The sequence below is a fragment of the Lissotriton helveticus genome, chromosome 2_1, assembly GCF_964261635.1.
Source record: "Lissotriton helveticus chromosome 2_1, aLisHel1.1, whole genome shotgun sequence".
NCBI classification, from domain to species: domain Eukaryota; kingdom Metazoa; phylum Chordata; class Amphibia; order Caudata; family Salamandridae; genus Lissotriton; species Lissotriton helveticus.
Window position 1 is genome coordinate 8,308,241 of NC_136059.1, and position 24,197 is coordinate 8,332,437.

The window sequence follows — 24,197 nt, forward strand, 5'->3', positions numbered from 1 at the left end:
TCCGCTCACACCAGAGTACAATAGACCAGGTTTTTAGATTTGTTTTAATTTATTATGGCGGCAGATTATATGCCGCTTTTGTAGACTTAAAGTCGGCTTTCGACTTGGTCCTAGAGCCAAGTTGTGGGATGTCATAGCCGAACAGGGTATGCCCTTGGACTTGTTGGCACTTTGGATTAAACTTCACGAAGCAAACTTTACCCAAGTACGTTGGGGCCAGCAAGGCCGGGGTGTGTATTGGCACCGAATCTAGTTTCACTTTACATTAATAGGGTGATGAAGTATTATGATAATCACCCTACTGATGCTCCGACCTTAAATGGAAGTAAAATACCCTTGTTAATGTTTACCGATGACACCCTGCTACTATCTAAAACCCAGCAAGGTCTGCAGATGGCCATAGCAAGGTTTGAGTTATTTTGTAAGGACTATGGTCCCATGATAATGTAGACAAGACCAAGTTCATGGTCCTCCATAAACAAAAAAAAGTAAAAGGAAGAGTTACCATGAACAATGCTATACTTGAGCAGACAAATGTCTTTACTTACCTTGGTATTACATTAAGTCCGAAACTTAATTGGAACCCACATTTGGACCTGTTGTTGCTTAGACATGCTCAACTGTCTGGTGCTCTATTAAAAGAACACCGGTTATCCCACACTAAGCCTATCGCCTCCATTTTGAAAATTTACAATGCAAAAATTACAGCTTCTGTATTGTATGGGGCAGATTTATGGGGTTTTAGTAATATATCTGCACTCTCGACCTCACAAAATAGGGCTATTACAGACTTACCTCATTCCACTCCTCTACTACCGCTTTATTATGATTTGGGAAGCCAGTATTTAGAGGATGTGGCTCGTTTTAGACCCGTGGCCTACTAGAGAAGGCTCTGGGTCACCCCAGAGCTAACCGAGTATGCCTATGCTCTCCTGAGGCAGGTAAAGTCAACACTGTGTGATTTGGGGCTTTATATGTTGTGGCAAAACCCAACTAATGTTACAATTCCATCCCGCAAAGAACTAAAGGGGCTATACTGGAATATGGTCATGATGAAACGTTTTTCATCCCTGATGAGTTCTTCCCTGTCAAGGGACTTTTTAGAGACCAAACATGTACCCGTTTACGAAAAGTACTGGGACCTTATAATGGTTCCTTGTGATAGGAAATGAAAGGCACCCTTCCTATCAAATCATTTACAGGTAAATGGGGTACAGGTTCCAGTATGGAATGCCCGTTTTGCCCAACACAATTAGAATCCATTGCCCATGTTTTCTTCATTTGCCCAGTCTATAAGAATTTGAGGCATAAATGGTTAAAACCCCTTTGTCAGTTGATGGAGATCACTACCGGGTCTGAAGCCTTAAGGATTTTAAAAACAGATGGAAACAAACTAATTATAATCGCGATCGCCAAATTCGTACATGGCAAGTGGATAATCGGTGCCCATAGTTTGAGTAATGAATGAATGTAAGAGATGTGATTGTATAATTGGTTTTATTTGAAACCTGGTATATAGATTGCGGCCGCTTTTATTGATATTACTGCTTTTTATAATGAATTTTATATTAAATTATTGTATTTTGTATGTCCGGATAAAGTAACTTTGAATTATTCTTATGGGAATCTTGTATTTTGTAAGGAATGAATTCTAATGATTTTATGGTTATTGTTTTAAAATGTAAATGTCTTTTATGATTATGTAATCAAATAAAGAGTATTTGAATTGAATACATGATCATCCTTTCCCAAATTATTAAATTTAAAAAAAAAGTTCTGATGCCTTTTCTGTTTTGCTTGGGCTTTATACAAAAGCTCTACTGTTATATATATTATTTTTCAATATATGATGGCTCACTTTGGGTTCTACGAATCTAGATAAGATAGAGACAGCTACTTACAATGGTAAGGGTTGGTTATATCTTACATTTATTAGGTCTCGCCTGAGCCAGCGCATGCGCTGTCTCAAGCGAGACATTTAGTGAGCGGGTTTTAAAATTGCTACCCAGAGGCAGCCGGCCACCAGCTTTCTGTTACGCGCACAAACGCGAGCAGTCGCCAGCTTTCAGTGCCCGAGGCGCCATCTGGACACTGATTACTTTCACCGCTCGCATGTTTGCCGTCGCATGCTCGCGCACCCCTGCTTTCATGAGCTGCACTCAACGATGCGTCGCTCCACTGTCACTACAAAATCTGTATTTCTACTCTACTGTTTGCATCTTCAGCAGGTAAATTCTTCCTCACACAGAAGCAAGTCTACCGGGCAAACAATATTCTAAGATATGCTGCCACGCTTTCCTCTTCGATGTTCTCAGAGACATGCCCTGTAGAATATAATTATAAGCGATTGCCGAACGACGCGGGGTAAAGTGCACCATTTGGGTATCTACTTGGCTTTCCATCTTTTCCTCTCAACATTTTTCACTTTGACCATGTATGTAATGCGCTGCATCACTGCCCCCGCCATACCATCAATAACTGGAGGAGAACCACAATGTGAACTATTAATGACGACAAAAACAATAAATAGCCTTAATTATTTCTGGCCAGGAAAGCGCTGAACCACCATCGCACGCAGAGAGGCCTTAAATGAGAACGACGCAGAGGTTTGGCCGCTGTGCTTTTACAAAGGTCGGTGATGGTACGTTCGCCATTCTCTGAAGGATTGATTGTTTTACCCAACACAAAGGAGAGCAGAGCAAGAAGCCGGGGCTGTCACGGCGGCGGCTCACTCGCAGGGACCGCTGCTCATTTCAAGGAACTGCCCCTTGTGTCACGTACCCAGATGCTGCTTATAATAACACCGCTGTGTTGGGGAGCGTGACGGAGAAAACGAGGGCCATCATCTAAAAATAGACCACCCTTTCGTCTGCTTGTAGCGGTTTTTGCTGCACACCTCTCAGTTTGTTCCAACAGCGGCCCCTTGAGGCAACCGCTAGGTACACGTTGGTAAGCAAACCTGTTTAGAAGAGGCTACAGTTCTGCCACTACACTTCGAAGTCGAGTTGATTAGACACTCAGCCACAGAGAAAATTAAATGCCAGTATATCAAAGTAGGGCACTTGCTCTTTTTCTTATGCGGCACAACAAATTACTTAAAAATATATAACTGTCAGATGCACAGTAGTTAACAACAGAGGCTAGAAAGCAATTCTAATGTGAGCGTGGCCATTTTCTAACCTAAATTTGTTGTAAAATGCGCAGCACTCACTGACGCTTGAAGGTGCCTCCATTCCATTTTAAATATGCAATTCCAAAATGGCCGCCATTGGCATAGCCAATAGGTCTCGCCTTTGGGACCTTATAAGTGTTTAGTTACAATATCCTTGGTGCAACAACATCAAGTGTTGCATAGCTAAACACTTATAAGGTCCCAAAGGCAAGACCTATTGGCTATGCCAATGCTTGTTGTTTTTTTGTAGCCCAGAGGAAGTCAGTGATTTATTTTTTTAAACATATTTTATTAGATTTTGATAGTACCACGAGGGTGAAGGCCCAACAAAATCCACATACGGATACATAATTAAGAATTCGCCAAATGTGTGGATATCGAAGGGTACAATTTGTATATGTAACATAAAATTGCAATAACAGTACACTGAACTCTGCGCACATGCTCCCTCACCCCACCCATATTGATAGACAAATAACTATTTCCCCACACATCCAAATAAACAGAACAGTACGACATATCTTTATAATCAGCAACCCTCCCACGAAACTACGTTACAAGGATAGTGATGATAAAGGGAGAAGATATATGCACCGGTAAGCTGCCCAACGGGACCAAATTTTCCTATGTTTTTGAGGACAACACCTCACCAGGAATACTGCCATTTCTGTGCCCATACACTTGTCTAGTTCTCTATGCCACTTCCCCAGTGTCAGTGGTGAAGTCCCTTTCCATAATTGGGAAATGTCACGTTTGGCAATTGTAAGGGCGAGGAAGAGAAGATGCTGTTTATATCGGTTCCCACCTATATCTTCCGTGCTGTGAAGTAAAACAAACTGGGATCGTGTGGCAGGTCCTACGACAGCACCTCTTAGAGGCAAGAAGATATTTTACGCCAAAAGGACTGTGGGCCACGCAACTCCACACTGTGTTAAAAATATTTTCCCTCCCCCTGTTGCATCGTAAAAATTGTGGGGATGCCACTGCTCCCATTTTCCAGAGATGGAGACGAGTATAGCACATGCGGAGCACATATTTAAACTGTATGAGACGGAATCTGGAAGCAACCGCGGCACCATGGGGGCTAGCATTTGCCTCCGCCTAATCGTCGTCCGTTAGGTCAGTGATTTCATCCTGCCATGCTCTCCTTGTTTTGTGTAATGTCGTTTTAGAATGTGTTGTCAGCGTTTGGTATATTTGTCTTAATTTGTGGGCTCATAAATCCCCTATAAGTTGTCGGCCCTCCAACGGGTGAAATTCAGGTAGGTCGGGAATATCAGTGAGGGAGGGAGTCAGGGCATGACGCAACTGGAGATACCTATTAAATTGGGTTTTGTGAAGATGGAAATGATTTGAGCACGGTGCCCCACACAATGTCCCTCAAGGTAGGGATGCCTATCAGGTCCCATTGACGGAACTCACTTAGCACGGCCACTGGACAAAAATAGGTGCCAAGCCACAGGGTCGTCGCCTGCGTTAGCCGCGTATGCCAACCCATTCGGCGGACCGTGTACCGCCACAACCTAATAGTTGTTTGACTGGCATGCGGCAAAGGATCAAGGGAGGGTGCACTGTGGAGGAACTGCAGAAGAGGGGTCCGTACCATAACCGCATGTTTCAGTGAATACGCCAGGTCTGTAGGTGGATTGTACCACCAATCATTGATTACTAACAGGTGTGCCACCACATAGTAGGAGTACACGTCGGCAGCCGCTATACCTCCACAGTAGGTAGACTACGTGCAGGTCTGAAGTGCCACACGAATCAACCCCCGATAAGAAATTATTTTATACAGCATTAATTTGTGCAAACCAAGCGCGCGGGATATGATAAGGGAAATTCTGCAGAAGATAAAGGACCCTGGGAAGTGTGACCATCTTAAATATAGCAGACCACCCGTACAATGAAAGTTGTAGGGATGACCAGATGGCCGTCTCCTCACAGAACTTGGTGAGGAGCGGGTTGATATTGCGTGCCCATGAGGTCTGTGAATAGGGGGACACAAACACTCCCAGATATTTTAACCCATCTGTTGCGTGCATCAAATGGGAAGCCCAAGTGCTCCTACCCTGGCAGCGACACATCGGAAACAACACTGATTTAGTGGGGTTAGCATGAAGCCCTAAATATCTGGCCAAACACCCGAATGATCTGCAGAATGCGGGGACCCGAGATCCAGGGGTCAGTCATAAAAAACAAAATGTCATCCGCATAGAGTGCTATGCGGTCAGATTGTGAATGCGACCATTCGAAACCCCTAAGCACTGGATCACTACAGACCTACAACGCAAGAGGCTCCATCGCCAAGGCGAAGAGGAGAGGGGATAGGGGGAAACCTTGACGTGTGCCCCCGCCAAATGGGAAGAAGGGGGAACGATGACCGGCTATCCTCACAGAGGCCATAGGTTCAGTGTAGAGGAGACGCACACAAGCCAAAAACCCCGGACCAAATTAATTGTTTCCAAGAGTTGGAAAAGAAACTCCCAACGGAGAGAGTCGAAAGCCTTATCCATATAAGCTAGGAGGAAGGCGGCGCAACGTCCCAGCTCTGAAGCCATCGCCATGGCATTATGAACTCTGCGAATATTATGATTGGTGCCCGATGCAGCATAAAACCAAACTGGTCCGGTTGGATCAGGTCCTGAATACATGCCCACAGCCGATCCGTCAAGACCTTCCCAAGAACCTTAGATTCAAAGTTTATTAAGGAGATAGGGCGATAGGAGGATGCCTCCCCCTGAGGGCGGCCAGGCTTTAGGAATAGGACAATCTCGGCCTGATGCCAATCTCTGGGCAGCAGGCCCTGCTCAAGGGCCTCATGGATCGCGGCCAGCACATGGGGGCCCAGAGTAACCACATGGAGCAAAGAAACTCCATAGGGAACTCATTCGGACCCGGAGCATGATCCGGGCGCATCATATTGACTTCAGTTATCAGTTCATCAATGGTAATGGGTGCATCTAGTTGTTCTCTCATTTGGGTTGACAACCTCTGGGGAGGGATGTCCCTCAGGAACTCGCCGATAACCTCTCCGGATACCTGTTCCCCACGGATATATAGTGCAGAAAAAGGACGTGCAAATTCCTCTACCACCGTAACGGTCTTAGTGCATAGAACGCCATCACCACCCATGATAGAAGGGACTACAACAGGGCCCTGCCGGGCCTGACATAGTCTATACAGCATTTGACTGGACTTATCCCCCCATTGATATATCCGATGCTGGGACACCAACCATATGTCCTTCGCCTCCTCCATCAGGTGGTGGCGTAGCTGCTGCTGTGCCAGGACTAAATTCCATCTAAGGGCCGGGGTGGGCCCATGCGAGCACCCCGCCTCCATGGACACACACCGGGTCTCATGTTCGGACCGCTGGGCGGAACGCTTACGCTTGTCATTAGTCCTGTAGCTAATGTCCACCCCTCGAATGGTGGGCTTCAGGGCCTCCCACAGGTTAGCACCGGAGGAAACAGCACCCACTTTCAAGGGGCGGAGGAGCATACACACTACCCAACGTGATCGATTTCCCATATAGCGACTCAGTCAGGAAAACATACCTGCCCCCAAGGACCACTCATTGTTTGGTGAGGAGGAAAGGAACAGGGGCATGAATAAGGATGGCGGTCCCTCAGGGACCCCTGGTGAACCCTGCATGGAAAACCTGTTGGAATCTGAATCTAGCCAGACACGGGGCCTTATTGCCTAGGAGGTGATTCTCCTGTATTAGAAGGATGTCTGCCCCATAACGCTTGGCTTACCGAAGGATAGCCCCTGCTTTACTTTTATTGAGCAAGCCCCGGACATTCCATGACACCACTGTCAGGTTACCTACATGGGAGGTTGTGGTTGCTGTATGAGCCATATTTCTAGTCTGGGTTCAGGAACGACCAACTGCATATCGAGGAGTGAAATGTGTCTACGTGTACAACCAATAATAAAACCAACCTTACCATAATGAACCCCACAATCTATCAACGCTCCTCCTCCCCCCACCCGATACTGCCAAAAACAAGGAGCATCTGTCGCAGTAAGGGAAACCTCAGAACCCTCACCACGGAACCCACTCCAATGGATCCCAAACCCCCTCCAAACATAAGCCTTGGGGAGCTGGTGGCCGTGCAAATCAACCACCATTTATTACAGCTAACTCTGCTCGATGCATGCTAATCAGTGCAAGTCCAACCCATGAACAGATCATTACATATGACAAGTATATCGCAAGCCGTGAGTCAGTCAAGAGGCTTTAACAGGACTTGGGTATCGATGTTCAGCGCCAGAGCAATGCCTGTGCTTGGACTTCATTCTTCGTGATCGATTCCGCTTCGAGCCCACAGAGGAATCTGATTCCAGCGGAGGCGGAGAGTGCGGCTTCAGATGGACCCTTTCATCGGACCAGGCGAAGACCGCTTCAGGAGAGTTAAAGAAATGAAATGCTACTTACCAGTATGCATCTGTTCTTGGCATGTAGAGCTGCAGAGTTACACACTTTGGCATAGATCGCGATCTGGTGTTGGGCCCGGATGTTTGCACTTGTTTTTGTCCTGAAAAGTCTTTGGAAGTCACGAGATAGGTGACTCTCCCTTTGGATTACACTGCACATGGGCATCGGCTCCATCCTTAGATCGTTTTTTTCCGCCATCGGGCTCGGATGTGTTTCCTGCGCTCCGGTTTGGATTTGATTCTTCTTCGGCGCGCAATCCTCCCCCTTTTCAACGGTATTGTCTCGACCGCGTTTCCCAATCGATGCGAGTCTTAACAACTTCGAAGTCTTCGATTCCGGTCGTTGACAAAGGCCTTCGGGCCTACCTGGGCCTTATCTTCTGGCTTATGGAAAGAACGCCATTCAAGAAGTGTCCTCAATGTGGGTCGAAGTTTCCCCACACTGATCTCCATGAGTTGTGCAACCTCTGCCTCTCACCGGAGCACGAGGCCAGAGACTGTTCAGCTTGCGGCGCCTCCCTCCTTCTTGTCTGCTGGGAGCCGGTCCAGAAGCCACATTGTGAGAAAGTGAGTCATGGAGCCGCCATTGCAGCCCTCTGGGAAGCCGACAAAGCAGAGATCACAGCGCCTAGCACGCCCTTCTGCAACTTCGGTGCGGGCAGCAAGCTCCCGGGAGATCACCGTCAATTTTTTTCCTGCTGCTGAAGAGTCTGCATGGTATTCTCCACTGTGGATACCCTCGTCTCGGCCACCGTGATCCGATCTACAGCCGTACGCAGGTCCTGTCGCAGAAATGAGACCTCGGTGCCCACTGCGCCTATTTTTGCATCAAACGTGTCCCTGGCATCTGTGATGGCTGCTAGCAAGGCCGCATTATCCGGGACAGGGCCAGGGGGAGGGCCCCCACATGCAGATGTTGAGAATTGGCCAAGGGTGCTCGGTTTTGGTCCCGTGTCACTGGGTTTACCCTTACCCATGGTAGGTCTTCTGTGGACGGTGACTGCAATTCCCAGTCACTCCGGCGAGATCTGTGAGGGCACTGGTCCAAAACTTCAGGGATTCTCTCAGGGGGCCCCCGCAGCCGGTCCTCATGGATTCCGTCTGCCCCAGGCCACCAGATCTAATCCAGCCGCTTCTGCGACCAGTGGCTGACAGCCAAGCAGGCCCCTTTAGCGAAACCACACTCACCGGACCACCAGCATGCTAGGCGCCCCCAGATCCCTGCCACCAAATGTGAGGCCCCACCGCAGCCCGACTAGCCGGGCACGATGGGTCGCAGGTCCAAGTATCAACACCCCAGGGCCACCACTCAACCAAGCCCCTCACCGGGCACAGTCAAAGGCGTAGAATGAGGGCCCAGGCCAACAACACGCAGCCTGTTTTCAGGGCCAGGAGCATCCAAGATGGCGACAGTGGCGCAGATATGGTGACAGACCCATATCCATACCCCAGGGCAATCGCTGCTGCACAGATAGTGGGTGGGCCCCTGATCGTACTCCAATGCACCTAGACATCCCTGCACGGGCCACACAGCGAGCCAACAGCCGTTCATTAGTCTCCCACGCCCGGGCAGTCCCTCTCTCCTCGAGGGAGAAATGACCTATGGCACTGGCAAGGCCCAACTGGAGTGCCGACCCCCCGCCTCAAGCCCCACAGCAAGCAGCCCTCCCGGCGGACCGGCGCCCATTCTGGGATTGGCCCCGCGACCATGTTGGGAAGCCGACCGGGCCCACGAGGCCTTACCACAACCCAGCCCCCCCCCCCAGCAACAAAGACCGCCGCCAGTAAAGGCCCCGGGAGCGTGAGCCCACGACCGCCAGCCACCCCCACTGAGCCCTCCTGCACCCCCTCTTACCTCGAGCAAGGGGAGCGATCCACCGCAGCCCTGAACTCAGCCACAGCCCCGCAGGAGCCGGCAGCCAACGCGGGGTGCCCAGCTCAGGCCACAGCGCGCTCCTCCTGACCTCCGCTTTCATCCTCAGTTTGCCGAATTGCAGCGGTTTCAGGCTCCGTGGGCGCACCACATAATGCTGCCGTCCTGCCAGCAAGGATTTAATGCACACAAGTCAGAAAGGGTAGGATTATCTTCTGATTGCGGTGGCAGGTGCACGGAGTTCGTTTAAGCTGCGCCTGCCATGATTGCTGGCCAAGCCACGCCCAGAAGTCATTGATTTACATCACAGACGAAACACGTGTTGACTGGCTACAACACCACTTGGTTGTAAATAAGATTGTAGATAAAACTATGTCTATGTGGGGGTATTCATAGAGTGCACTGTTACTCCAAGGAGTGTCCTGGCGCTAAAAGCTGAAAGAGAAGCAGCGGGGAAGGAAACAAAAGTGTGGATTGAACGTTTCTTTTTGTTCCAGAGGGCAGTTCTAAGGTGAGAGAGAGACTTGCCCCCTGTCTTCGACTTTCTAACTTGGGGAGTGTTAGTTAACAGCAGGTTGGAGGAACGGAGAGTTCTTTGTGGGGTATAAAATGAGATCTTGCATTTGAGGTACTCTAGTCGTGTCCCATCAGGGCTTTCTGGGTAATAAGCAAGGTCTTTTCCTTACTGGGAGCCAATTAAGGCTCCTCAGAAGGTGGGACACATGCACCTTCTGGGGAAGTTCAAAGATGGTACGGGGTGCTGCATTCTGGACAAGCTATAGCCGGTCCAGCAAATTACTAGGCATGCCCAGTTAGAGACCATTCCTGTAATCCATCCGGGATATAATCAGGGCTTGAATCAACTGTTGTCTGGCAGCTCTCAACAGAAAAAATATAACTTCCGCAAGAGACTTAACAGGGTAAAGCAGGTGTCTACCACAGCATTGACTTAGGCGTGGAATAGCAACTGGTTGTCCACTATGAACAAAAGATTTTTCCCTGCCGAATTGTTGTTCGCGGTGGGGGGCGGCGTGTCTGCTGACCAGAAGACCTGCAGCGGTGTCTCAGCGCTGTTGCCGAAGAAGCGTAAGTCTGTCTTCCCTGCGTTACATTTCAGCTGATTTGCAGCCAGCCACCTAAAAACTGCTGAAAGGCAGGCACTGATTGAAAAAACGTGGACAGGGCTTGTTGTTCTTCCATGTAAACAACAGCTGCATGTCATCAGCATTGAAACACAATTTTGGCCTCCAATGACTCTGCCAACGCAGCTAGGGGTGTGAGGTAGATGTTAAACAGGGTTGGACTCAAGGCCGAACCCTGCAGGACCCCAATCTTCAGCTGACGCGAGGCGGCAGAGTAGAGATGGCACTAGACCTCCTGCCCCCTCCCCTCAAGAAAGGATGCCAGCCATTTCCAGGCCTGACCCCTAATGCCAATTGAATGGCGCTGAGACAGGGGCATCCGGTGCGGGACCGTATCAAAAGCAGCGGATAGGTCCAACAAGACCAGCAGTGCTCTCTCACCTGTCTCCAGGCTCAGCTGAATAGAGTCGACCACCTCCAAAAGGGTGGTCTCCGTACTATGGTTTGGTCGAAAGCCTGACTGGCTCGGGTGAAGTAGGCAGTTCATTTCGAGAAAGGAAGATAGCTGCTGATTCACATGTCTCTCCAGGAGCTTTGAGAAGCCCGGGAGAAGGGAGATAAGTCTATTGTTGGCAGGGTCCGATAGATTGGCCTGGGCCTTTTTTAACAATGGAATAACCTTTGCATTTAGTAGGCACCGTAGCAGATGAAAAGGAGGAGTTTAATAACTGGTTCATATATAGATTTATGGCCTCCGCTCCCAGGACCAGAATAGAAGCAGGGGCAGGGTCCATTGGAGAAACAGATTTAAAGCAACACCCCGCAAAGGGGTAATTCTACAAAATCAGTCCAAATGTTTTGGGTAGCCCCCTTTGTCTGCTGCTAGAAATTCCTCCTTCCTCCAGGAGTGGGAGGGTGAGTGTTTGATCCGGCATGCTGGTGTGCAGTGGAGAGAAAAGAGGACGATCCCTTATGTCCGGGCGCTTAAAAATGCCCCTGTCCTGGGCACATCCTGATAAGGTCATGATCCTTCCTTCGTGGCCACACACATACAACGGACTCCTCCTCCTGGGTCCTGCCTGTGCCGTGACCCATGGCGCCCCTTGCTGGGAGCACCAGGCCAGAACATACATTATTATTAACAGAAAACTGTTGTAACATCTGATCTCATTCCCACATTTTGAGAATCAATAAGAAAACAGTTCAGTGAAATAATATCGAGAACATAAATATTGTGATACATAGATACCGTGTTAAAAATATCGATCTGAAAAATTGTGTTTTCCTGTACATACAAAGCTAAGTACAGAAATATTGAGAAAAAATAGTTTGACACTAATATCATTAAAAAAGGCCAAAATATCGATTTTAAATAGAAATATATGGGTTTAAATAGTAAATATTAAATATTTTAATATATACCATAACTGTAATGTTAAATACATAAATGTAAGTAACCTTTTATACTATATTTAATTATATACTTACATAAACATACACACATACATAAGTATGTTTGTATATTTATATATACATATACATATTTAGCATAACACTATTATTAAAAGAAAGTATTTCATATTACAAAACAAATACTAATAAAAACGTATATAGATTGACAAAGGCCACTCAGTGGCTGAAACGCGTCTCTCCTTGTGCTCAGGATTGAGGGCGACAGCAAGGAATAAAGAGATGCCGAATTCTGAACCACTTCGTGTCCGTGCTTCCTACCATGGTGTCACTGTGGGAGGTGGATTGTTTGGTTCATATATATATATGTATATATATATAAAACGCTACCGGTGCACCTTAAAATCCGGGGCACTCGCAGGCGGGTGCTCTTCCGTGGAGGTGCTCCATGTAAGAAATAACAGCTTCCAAACTCCGTGATGATTCCCACAAAGTAGAGCACTCAGGAGGGTGATGCAAACGTTGTTTTATTCGTCAAACAACACAGCCAAACAAACGCGTTTCGGAAAGAGATTCCTTCGTCAGTGTTTTACCTTAAACACTGCGAGGAGACATTTTTTAAATGTGTCAATGTCATTACGCGCATCGACATAGATGATGTTATCGAAAACGCTTGCCAAAGTGCACTAATCTCGCGGCCATCTTAGAACCGTGTATTTTAACAGGTAATCATCATGAAAAGGATTATTTACAAACACAAGGAAAATTGAATAAAGTTTTTCACTGTCCCACATTACATACATATTATTATTCTCCTATTGTTAATGGCATTAAAACTTTTCGTGGCCGTATATCGGCCCTATCATTTCTCCATACTATGCCCAATCGTTACTATGGTTGGCAAGACGCTCGTGGCTAGCGTAAGAGAAACTTTATCAATAACTGTCTCCCGGCTTTTATAAAGTGATTAAGCCGTGTATCGGCTATTACATAAGACCTCCCATCCTTGTGGTTAGAATACAAAAGAAGAAAGTGCAGATCGATTAAAATCCATATCATACAAAATCAGAAGTCACTGTATAAGGGAGTCTAGATTGAAAACCCATAATTAGAAAATTCATAACATAACATTTCAAAACATACAATTTCAATGTATATCGTATCAGGAGTCAATATATGATCTATACAGAACCAACTAGATGTAATACGACAGATAAGGAAAACCAGATGAAGAAAGACATAAGTAGGTTACTTGTAGATCAGCCTAGATTGTACTCCCATTTGCCTAGGTAAACTGTCAATTCTTCGCTACTGTTCAAACCATGAGGAGTTTTGGTCTGAAGATCAATTATGTAGCGAGATTCCAGCCTACGTAATCTCTGCACCCGGTCTCCACCCCTTAGATTAACAGAGACATGATCTACTCCGAAGAATTGAAGAAGCTCTCTGTTCTGCTATTGGTGCTTGTAATCACTTTCATCCGTTTCTGTCTCCTAATCATTGCAGCACACGTATTATATGCAAGAATAACGTTGGTCCAATAAATATTATTGAAAACGACCCACTGTGTATTCTCTGTATACTTCTATGAGAATAAGTGAGCACGAGTGACTGAGTGAAAGGTTCTGTTCTGTTTCCACGATACCTGGGGGATCATTGTGGTCATGGTCTGTGGTTGTCAGAGTCCCTTCGCTCCCTGACAGGTTAGGGGGGCTTACGGTGGCACTGTGAGCTAGCTGGTCTCTAGGCTAACACATCCTGCGGGGGTGTCCAGAATCAGTCATGGCACCAAGCCTCTAGTTTATGTCGTCCAAACAATGCACAGATCCTGCGGATTGGTAAGAACTACACGTCAATCTTCTCCCCTCAAAGTCAGCAAAGCATCTCCTTACGTAGTCTAAGGAACACAGATTATCATTACCCGGGCTGACGATCGAACTGCCCTGAGGGCTGTGACGTAAATGTAAATGTAGTATACTTGTAAAGCGCACAGCTGCCCCAGCAACGGGGCGTCCCGGCGCTGTATAACTGTGGGGAACCCGTCCTGGCTTTCCCTGTGGGATGGTCCCTTGCTGGAAGTCCCCAAGGTGGAGCCAGGCATCCCCGGAATTGGTGGGGCCGTTGTGGAGATTAGGCAAGCTAATGCCCAGAGTTGCCGAGTGGAACCCCTGATTAGAGTAAGCACCGAAGCGAGAATGATCGAGTCCGCTGACCAAGGTCCACGACCCTGCCGCGTCGGGAATTGAACCCTGGTCCCAGGCTGACTTCTGCTCTCAGGTCTGCCGCCTCTAACCAGTGAGCCACACTACTCCACTCCACACTACGTCAGCAGTTAAACAAAAAACAAGCCCGAAGGCTCGATCTCCACAACAACAACAAGGAGATACAATTGGAGCCGCTAACCCCGGGGCTCCACGTCAATCAGAGTGAGAGTGTCGCGCATTGTCACCATCCTTCCCAGCTCATCATAGGGAGGGGCGTGTCCCAACCCTTGGATGATTTGGGAAAGGGAGGGGTAGAGGCTGCAGGCGGGAGTACAAGAAACCGAGTCTGATCCAATATGGGATGAAGCAAGAGACACCATTTCAGCTCCAGTGGAGGGAAGGGCACTCTGTAGGTGGCGTAGCTCTACAAGTGGGCCTAGGTTCTGGCCCTTAGGCCTGTTTTCAGATGCGCGGACCAGGTGAGTAATTAAACAAAGTAAAACAAAAAAACATTAGCAGCAGCTGGGGAAGAGAGTATTTGCACAGCCATTTTAACGCCAACTTGGTGAAAGTGTTTTTGTAGATGAAGTGTGTCTGAAGGTGATTTATTTAAGTTAATTTGCAGTCAGTAAAAAAGTGAGCTTTGTCTGTCTTTGTGAAAAGAGGGGCAAATCTTGCACAGAGGCTGCCAGTTAATTCTAAAGACGCGCATTTTCGTTTTCAAGTCTTGGGAGTTATTGGGCAAGGTCACCTTTTTTATGTTCTTAGTGCGCTGCCCACAATACAATTAAGAGTCCCCAATCCCGTGCTCACAGTGCGCAGCCGCATGCAAAGTAAAGATTCCACCTCCAAAGTGGGGATGCATTTTGCTGCCGGTATAAATGTTCTGATAGTGAGTTTTTGAAAACTCATTTGAGTTGAGAGGGATTTAGAGGGGGAAGGAGCATCTTATACTCGTTACACCTGCATTACATCTCGGTGCATGAGGGGTTCCCAAACTCTTCTGCCCCCGCCTAGCCCTGCTGCCTGGCACTGCGAAGCGCACTCTGCATGCAGTGAACTTAACATGACGTGCTCACAGATTGGCTCTGCTGGGCTTCCTCCTGCCCTGGAACGAAGCAAAGCTCTGAGGGTGGTGCCCACCCCTGTCCTTCCTGCTACTTGCATTCAACCCCAATGCACGTCTGTTCTTCATGTCGTTCATGTATGTAGGTTAACGAACATGAATCTCGGTACAAGGGTGTAATATCCGAGCGCCTCCACTCCGGGGCGTGTGTTCGTCGAAGTGTGTGATTGGCACAGAAGCCGCAGGAACCTCCGTTTCTCAGGGATCCCTTGATGTCTGGTCACTTGGGGACAGGGTGGGTTGAGAGATGTGTATGCGTCCGCTCCTGCAGTCGTCTCTGTTTTAATAACATTCAAAAATACACTTCTAACAGCTCAAATGATGACGAATGTCCTAGGAAATCTAAAGGTACGTGGAGGTGCAACCGAGCCAGTCTCAGATCACAGGTCAGCGGCATGGCTTGAGTAACTTTGACATGTGTCAAACTCTGCTGCTCAGTTTTTAAACTTCGGGGGGTTGGTGGTGAAGGGCCCTGGTACATTTATGACCGGACACCCCGTGGGTGGTCGGTGCATCCCTACAGAGCTAGTGACAGGAGAGCAGAACTCCGTGCGGGGTGAAGTGCACTGAGGAAAGGCCTTCGTTTTTTGGTTTTTTCAAAAGTTTTTATTGGCAGTTTCAGAAAAAAATAAAACAAACGGGTACATTAGATGGAATATACAAACAGCGAATAAATGGTTACGATAGAGGTTGCAATATAGAAAATGAGATAAAAAACAGTGACCACCAATAATCAAACAATAATCAATCAATATCCCAACTGAAATCTAACAGAAAGTAAATAAAGAAAGAATTACAAAGACTAATTGGGGAAGACATAGACTCGCGATTACAAACGCGACAGTATTAGCAGGAGTATCACTAAGGAGGTCCACAGGTTGACGACGTCCTGATTGCGCGGACTGGATCCAGCCATTAAGACAGGGATTATTTACAACAAGGGGTGGTGATGGACAGAGTCTCTGAATTAAGCAGAGTACTCTAACCCAGTCAAGAGATCAGGGCTCGATCCAACACAGGGTTTACTCAGACATGAGTCCCTTTCTCACTGCTCCATCAGGATTCAAGCAAGCCGGGCCGAAGAGGCTGAAATGCCAGAAACCGGTCCCCGGTAGCTTGTCTCCTTTCTGGTGAAGAATTGGCTTGGTAGTTTGGTCTGCCCTGTTCCCATGATGCACTGGGCCAGGGACAGACTAATTTGCATATAGCCAGGTTCTGAGCTGGGATGGGGCAGTGAGATAAAGAACGGTGATGGATCAAGCCCTGATCTTTGGACTGGGTAAGAGTGGTCTGCTTAATTCAGACACTCCGTTCATCACCACCCCCTTTTCTGTATCATTAAGACAGGGAGGCAACGGCCAGACTAGAATGCAGCGGAACGCGAGAAAAGACAAAAGAGACTCAGGGAGGTTTGTGGGTGTTAAAGTAGTTAAGGCCTTAGTTTTAACTCAAGCGACCCTTGACATCACTTCAACTAGTGCACATCACAAGCTCTCCGTGTACCTCAGCTGTAGTGAATTGTGCTGAGTTTGGGTGCACAGTCAGCCTTTCATGGTAATAATTCATATTCAGTGTGCCTCCACTGGACCACATGGTTCTGTGAAGAGTGGGTACCTGGGAGCTTCGGTGTGGGACCGGAAGTGGTTCCTCTTTCCTTAGTGCCAGCTCGACTGGTCATACCAGGCTTGAACCACAGCTTCGTTACTCATTCTTGAAGGCACAGCAGTCTGGATTTGGAGGGGTAGAGTACACATTACAGCTTCTGCCCTTCTTGGTACAAGGCGAGATAGCCGACCATTCTGCCCCCACCTAGGTTGCTGCATTATAGGCTAAGAGATCTCTTTCTCTGCCCAGTGATTGTAAAGGGCTTGTTGTTGGTGTAAACAACATTGCTGGGGACTATGGGGCAATGGAATGAGAAAGAGTTGCTTTTCCCCATGAACTTTGGTATTTAAGAGACAGGCTGTCACTTCCTCTTCAACCTTTTGTTTGAGAGTTGGAGGCGCTTCACAAATCCTGCCTGCTCATGTGATGGGGGCGCTTTGTCTGGGACAGGCAGGCGCCCTTCTTTTTCATGTGCCTTATTTTGGAAGAGATGGGAAGATACCTATGTAGGACTACTGGAATTATGTGGATTTGTAACTGTGGTGTTTTCCATAATCGTTGATTTCCTGCATTTGCCACATAATCTACTATCTACTGCATAATTTGCAGAGTCCAACAAAAAAATGTTTCGAGATCAAACGTTGCTAAATACAACGTCATTCTTGCTTCACAAAGCAGGGAACTTCTCAAAGGTTGATTTTCACTCTTCAGTTGAATATTGCTCATGTGTCCCCTCACTCAGCCTCACCACTCTCAAACTTCACCAGCTGCCACTGATTAATAGACATTGCTAAGGACACATTATCAATGCAACTAGCTCTTCTCAGGCTACCTGTTTCCCCCTTTCGGTGAGACTATAAGTCATCGCAGGGTTCTCCACTGTCAGTCCTGGCAGGCCGGATGCAGGCCAGATTTTTAGCATATCCACATTTAGATAAATGTAGTTATTTTAAAAATCTGGCATGGATCCGTCCCTCCAGGAGTGACACTAGAGAATTCTGGTGTAATACATAACAATAAACTATTCTCTAGCAATTGAATGGGTCTGGAAAACAGCTGACTGTTTAAATATGTTTGACAAAATGTATGCCACGAACCCAAAACTATTATTCCTCCCTCAAATTCTTCATCAAAGGTAAGATTTATGACAAACATTGTTCTTTTCTTTTCACTTAAAGGAAAACGGGAAGATGACCATAAATGTGAACAACGGAGACAGGCGGAGAGAGCAGAAAAAGAGAGGAGGATTGCGGAAGAAATCGAAAAACAGAGGATTGCAGAAGAAATCGAAAGAAAGAGGAAGATTGCAGAAGAAATCGAAAAACAGAGGATTGCGGAAGAAATTGAAAGAAAGAGGATTGCGGAAGAAATCGAAAGAAAGAGGAAGATGGCAGAAGAAATCGAAAAAAAGAGGATTGCGGAAGAAATCGAAAGAAAGAGGAAGATGGCAGAAGAAATCGAAAAAAAGAGGATTGCGGAAGAAATCGAAAGAAAGAGGATTGCGGCTGATATCGAAAGAAAGAGGAAGATTGCAGAAGAGATTGAAAGAGAGAGGAGGATTGCAGCGAGGAATGAAAGAGAGAGGAGGATTGCGGAAGAGATCGAAAGAGAAAGCCGCGCCCTAGAGGAGAATCTGGCAAAAGATGCAAAGTGTGTCATGGAGAAGAGGCAGCAGCGAGAGCACAACCGTGTTGAGGAGCGCTCACATGTCATGCAGTACGTGACAAGAGGCAATGCTGGTGACATTGAGACAGACGAGGTAGGCTACACCCCACATACGTGTGACCATTTCTGCATGACATCTGCCATTTCCTATTCCACCCGCTTCTCTGGGCGCAACAAGCCAACCTTAGGCACAGTCGCGATGTGGCTGCGTAGCGCAGCTGCGCCAGGGTACCCTCCTGGGTGATGGTGCGCTTTACAAATACACTTAACATAACATGTGTAAGCAGTGAATGCAGAGGGCTGACCTCAGGAATGTGGGAGCTATGTCAGGTCAGTAGTGCTGTTGTCTCTGGAACCACAAGAAGCAGGTACTTCTGGGAGTTCCTTCGAATACCAATGCCCTCATTTATGGGATTTTGGCATAGGGCAGCACCGCAAGTCATCTTGCTGCACTGCCCTATGCCAAGTGAAAGGGCAGGAATACACCATACTTGTACAACACGGTGCATTCCTGTCCTTTCTGCCTGCACTGGCTCAGTTTTGACAGCCTAGCGCCAATGCACCGGGGTGCAAGGGTGCCTGTGTTGTCAGCAGGATTGTTTTTCTGCAGGAAGGGGCGCCTCCCTGCACAGAAACAATCTTAATGTGTTTAACTCGTTCTATGTGCGCTGCAGAATGCAGAACACACAAAAGAGGAAATAACGAGGGCAAATAAAGACATTTCTCCTCATTACCCCTCACCTCGGGAGGTGTACGGATTCGGCGCTTCCCCAGGTTTAAATGCTCTTGTAAATCTGGGGCAGCGTCAAAATCCATTGGTGTTGCATTGGAACCCAGTGCCAGGCCCATGGAACGCCTCCCGGGTGCAGAGTAAGGCAATGCAGCAATGTGCGATCTCTTGCCTTACTCTATGTCTATGAGGCCACTCAAAGCCAGGAACACTGGTTTTGCGTGGCCTCATAGATATTTATTTGTAATCTGCGCCTCTGGTGCGTCACAAAAAGTGATGCTCTGGCAGTGCAGGGGGCTCATAAATAAACCCTCGCGTACTCACACGTTTTGGACTTTCACGATTATGGAAGGTTAAACAGTCAAGGGTTACTTAGCAGGGAAATGCGCAGTGCAACAGTAGCTTTAGTTAGCTTGTGTATTTCTCACAATAAACATAAAGTACAAACAGTCTTATTTCTTTTATAAAATAATTTGTTTTGAAATACTCAGTATCTATCAAAGTTCAGTTGTGTTGTAATTAGTGGTGAATAATGTTTTGCAGAAACGCTCCACTTACTGCTTCATTCTACATGTAATTATGAATACCACCCTGGGAGTGATGAAATGGTAGACACCCATGATAGAAGGAGTTCCCGGTGGATGAATACCACCCTAGGAGTGATGAAATGGTAGACACCCATGATAGAAGGAGTTCCCCGTTGACGAATACCACCCTGGGAGTGATGAAATGGTAGACACCCATGATAGAAAGAGTTCCCCGTTGATGAATACCACCCTGAGAGTGATGAAATGGTAGACACCCATGATAGAAGGAGTTCCCCGTTGATGAATACCACCCCGCGGGTGATGAAATGGTAGACATCCATGATAGAAGGAGTTCCCCGTGGATGAATACCACCACGCAAGTGATGAAATGGTAGACACCCATGATAGAAGGAGTTCCCCGTTGATGAATACCACCCCATGAGAAATGAAATGGTAGACACCCATGATAGAAGGAGTTCCCCGTTGACGAATACCACCCTGGGAGTGATGAAATGGTAGACACCCATGATAGAAGGAGTTCCCCGTTGACGAATACCACCCTGGGAGTAATGAAATGGTAGACACCCATGATAGAAGGAGTTCCCCGTGGATGAATACCACCCCATGAGAAATGAAATGGTAGACACTCATGATAGAAGGAGTTCCCCGTAGACGGATGTATGACATTACAACGCATGCTTTTACATCGCATGCTTTTACAACGCGGTATTTACAACGAATACCTTTACAACGCATAATGCTTTTAGGCGCTGGATAGTGAATTGTTTAATTTACTATTCCAACTCCGGTCCCCGTGGATAGTAGGGAAGGTGTTGGATAGTACATTAAACACATTCCCTATCCTAGAGCGCCCCCCAGCGCAATGCGTTGTAATGGTTTGCGTTGTAAAAGTTGCGTTGTAAAGGCACTGCGTGGTAAAAGTTGCGTTGTAAAGGTTGTTTACCCCCGTAGATGAATACCACCCCGCGAGTGATGAAATGGTAGACACCCATGATAGAAGGAGTTCCCCGTTGATGAACATCACCCCGTGAGTAATGAAATGGTAGACACCCATGATAGAAAGAGTTCCCCGTTGATGAACACCACCCCATGACTGATGAAATGGTAGACACCCATGATAGAAGGAGTTCCCCGTTGACGAATACCTCCCTGCGAGTGATGAAATGGTAGACACCCATGATAGAAGGAGTTCCCCGTTGACCAATACCACCCCGTGAGTGATGAAATGGTAGACACCCATGATAGAAGGAGTTCCCCGTTGATGAATACCACCCCTCAAGTGATGAAATGGTAGACACCCATGATAGAGGGAGTTCCCCGTTGATGAACAGGTAGACACCCATGATAGAAGGAGTTCCCCGTTGATGAACACCACCCTGGGAGTGATGAAATGGTAGACACCCATGATAGAAGGAGTTCCCCGTTGATGAACACCACCCCGCGAGTGATGAAATGGTAGACACCCATGATAGAAGGAGTTCCCCGTTGATGAACACCACCCCGTGAGTAATGAAATGGTAGACACCCATGATAGAAGGAGTTCCCTGTTGATGAACACCGCCCCGCGAGTGATGAAATGGTAGACACCCATGATAGAAAGAGTTCCCCGTTGATGAACAGGTAGACACCCATGATAGAAGGAGTTCCCCATTGACGAATACCACCCTGGGAGTGATGAAATGGTAGACACCCATGATAGAAGGAGTTCCCCGTTGATGAACACCACCCCATGAGTGATGAAATGGTAGACACCCATGATAGAAGGAGTTCCCCGTTGATGAACACCACCCCATGAGTGATGAAATGGTAGACACCCATGATAGAAAGAGTTCCCCGTTGATGAACACCACCCCATGAGTGATGAAATGGTAGACACCCATGATAGAAGGAGTTCCCCGTTGATGAATACCACCCCGCGAGTGATGAAATGGTAGACACCCATGATAGAAGGAGTTCCCCATTGATGAACACCACCCCGCGAGTGATGAAATGGTAGACACCCATGATAGAAGGAGTTCCCCGTTGATGAATACCACGGCACGGGTGATGAAATGGGAGACACCCTTGATAGAAAGAGTTCCCCGTTGATGAACATCACCCCACGAGTGATGAAATGGTAGACACCCATGATAGAAAGAGTTCCCCGTTGATGAACATCACCCCATGAGTGATGAAATGGTAGACACCCATGATAGAAGGAGTTCCCCGTTGATGAATACCACTCCGCCCGCGAGTGATGAAATGGTAGACACTCATGATAGAAGGAGTTCCCCGTGGATGAATACTACCACACGAGTAATGAAATGGTAGACATCCATGATAGAAGGAGTTCCCCGTTGATGAATACCACCGCGCGGGTGATGAAATGGTAGACACCCATGATAGAAGGAGTTCCCCGTTGATGAACAGGTAGACACCCATGATAGAAGGAGTTCCCCGTTGACGAATACCACCCTGGGAGTGATGAAATGGTAGACACCCATGATAGAAGGAGTTCCCCGTTGATGAATACCACCCCATGAGAAATGAAATGGTAGACACTCATGATAGAAGGAGTTCCCCGTAGATGGATGTATGACATTACAACGCATGCTTTTACATCGCATGCCTTTACAACGCGGTATTTACAACGAATACCTTTACAACGCATAATGCTTTTAGGCGCTGGATAGTGAATTGTTTAATTTACTATTCCAACTCCAGTCCCGGTGGATAGTAGGGAAGGTGTTGGATAGTACATTAAACACATTCCCTATCCTAGAGCGCCCCCCAGCACAATGCGTTGCAATGGTTTGCGTTGTAAAAGTTGCGTTGTAAAGGCACTGCGTGGTAAAAGTTGCGTTGTAAACAATGTTTACTCCCGTAGATGAATACCACCCCGCGAGTGATGAAATGGTAGACACCCATGATAGAAGGAGTTCCCCGTTGATGAACACCACCCCGCGAGTGATGAAATGGTAGACACCCATGATAGAAGGAGTTCCCCGTTGATGAATACCACCCCGCGAGTGATGAAATGGTAGACACCCATGATAGAAGGAGTTCCCCATTGATGAACACCACCCCGCGAGTGATGAAATGGTAGACACCCATGATAGAAAGAGTTCCCCGTTGATGAACACCACCACATGACTGATGAAATGGTAGACACCCATGATAGAAGGAGTTCCCCGTTGATGAATACCACGGCACGGGTGATGAAATGGGAGACACCCATGATAGAAAGAGTTCCCCGTTGATGAACATCACCCCACGAGTGATGAAATGGTAGACACCCATGATAGAAAGAGTTCCCCGTTGATGAACATCACCCCATGAGTGATGAAATGGTAGACACCCATGATAGAAGGAGTTCCCCGTTGATGAATACCACCCCATGAGAAATGAAATGGTAGACACTCATGATAGAAGGAGTTCCCCGTAGATGGATGTATGACATTACAACGCATGCTTTTACATCACATGCCTTTACACCGCGGTATTTACAACGAATACCTTTACAACGCATAATGCTTTTAGGCGCTGGATAGTGAATTGTTTAATTTACTATTCCAACTCCAGTCCCGGTGGATAGTAGGGAAGGTGTTGGATAGTACATTAAACACATTCCCTATCCTAGAGCGCCCCCCAGCGCAATGCGTTGTAATGTTTTGCGTTGTAAAAGTTGCGTTGTAAAGGCACTGCGTGGTAAAAGTTGCGTTGTAAACAATGTTTACTCCCGTAGATGAATACCACCCCGCGAGTGATGAAATGGTAGACACCCATGATAGAAGGAGTTCCCCGTTGATGAACATCACCCCGTGAGTAATGAAATGGTAGACACCCATGATAGAAGGAGTTCCCCGTTGATGAATACCACCCCTCAAGTGATGAAATGGTAGACACCCATGATAGAGGGAGTTCCCCGTTGATGAACAGGTAGACACCCATGATAGAAGGAGTTCCCCGTTGATGAACACCACCCCGCGAGTGATGAAATGGTAGACACCCATGATAGAAGGAGTTCCCCGTTGATGAACACCGCCCCGTGAGTAATGAAATGGTAGACACCCATGATAGAAGGAGTTCCCCGTTGATGAACACCACCCCGCGAGTGATGAAATGGTAGACACCCATGATAGAAAGAGTTCCCCGTTGATGAACACCACCCCATGAGTGATGAAATGGTAGACACCCATGATAGAAGGAGTTCCCCGTTGATGAATACCACCCCGCGAGTGATGAAATGGTAGACACCCATGATAGAAGGAGTTCCCCATTGATGAACACCACCCCGCGAGTGATGAAATGGTAGACACCCATGATAGAAAGAGTTCCCCGTTGATGAACACCACCCCATGAG

At 47.3% G+C, this 24,197-nt stretch overlaps 1 protein-coding gene and 1 long non-coding RNA gene across 2 annotated transcripts in view; one reads left to right on the forward strand and one right to left on the reverse strand.

The window, feature by feature from the left end:
* LOC144819176 (uncharacterized) overlaps positions 1 to 24,197 on the reverse strand; it is a 704,861-nt gene that overhangs the window by 274,055 nt on the left and 406,609 nt on the right. The gene's annotated exons all lie outside the window — the stretch shown is intronic.
* The window catches only part of LOC144820367 (uncharacterized), a 93,407-nt gene that overhangs the window by 9,494 nt on the left and 59,716 nt on the right, over positions 1 to 24,197 (forward strand). Inside the window, exon 3 of the mRNA XM_078677926.1 lies at positions 18,091 to 18,671. Within this exon, the coding sequence (XP_078534052.1) occupies positions 18,091 to 18,671 (581 nt within the window). The remainder of the gene's footprint in view (positions 1 to 18,090; positions 18,672 to 24,197) is intronic.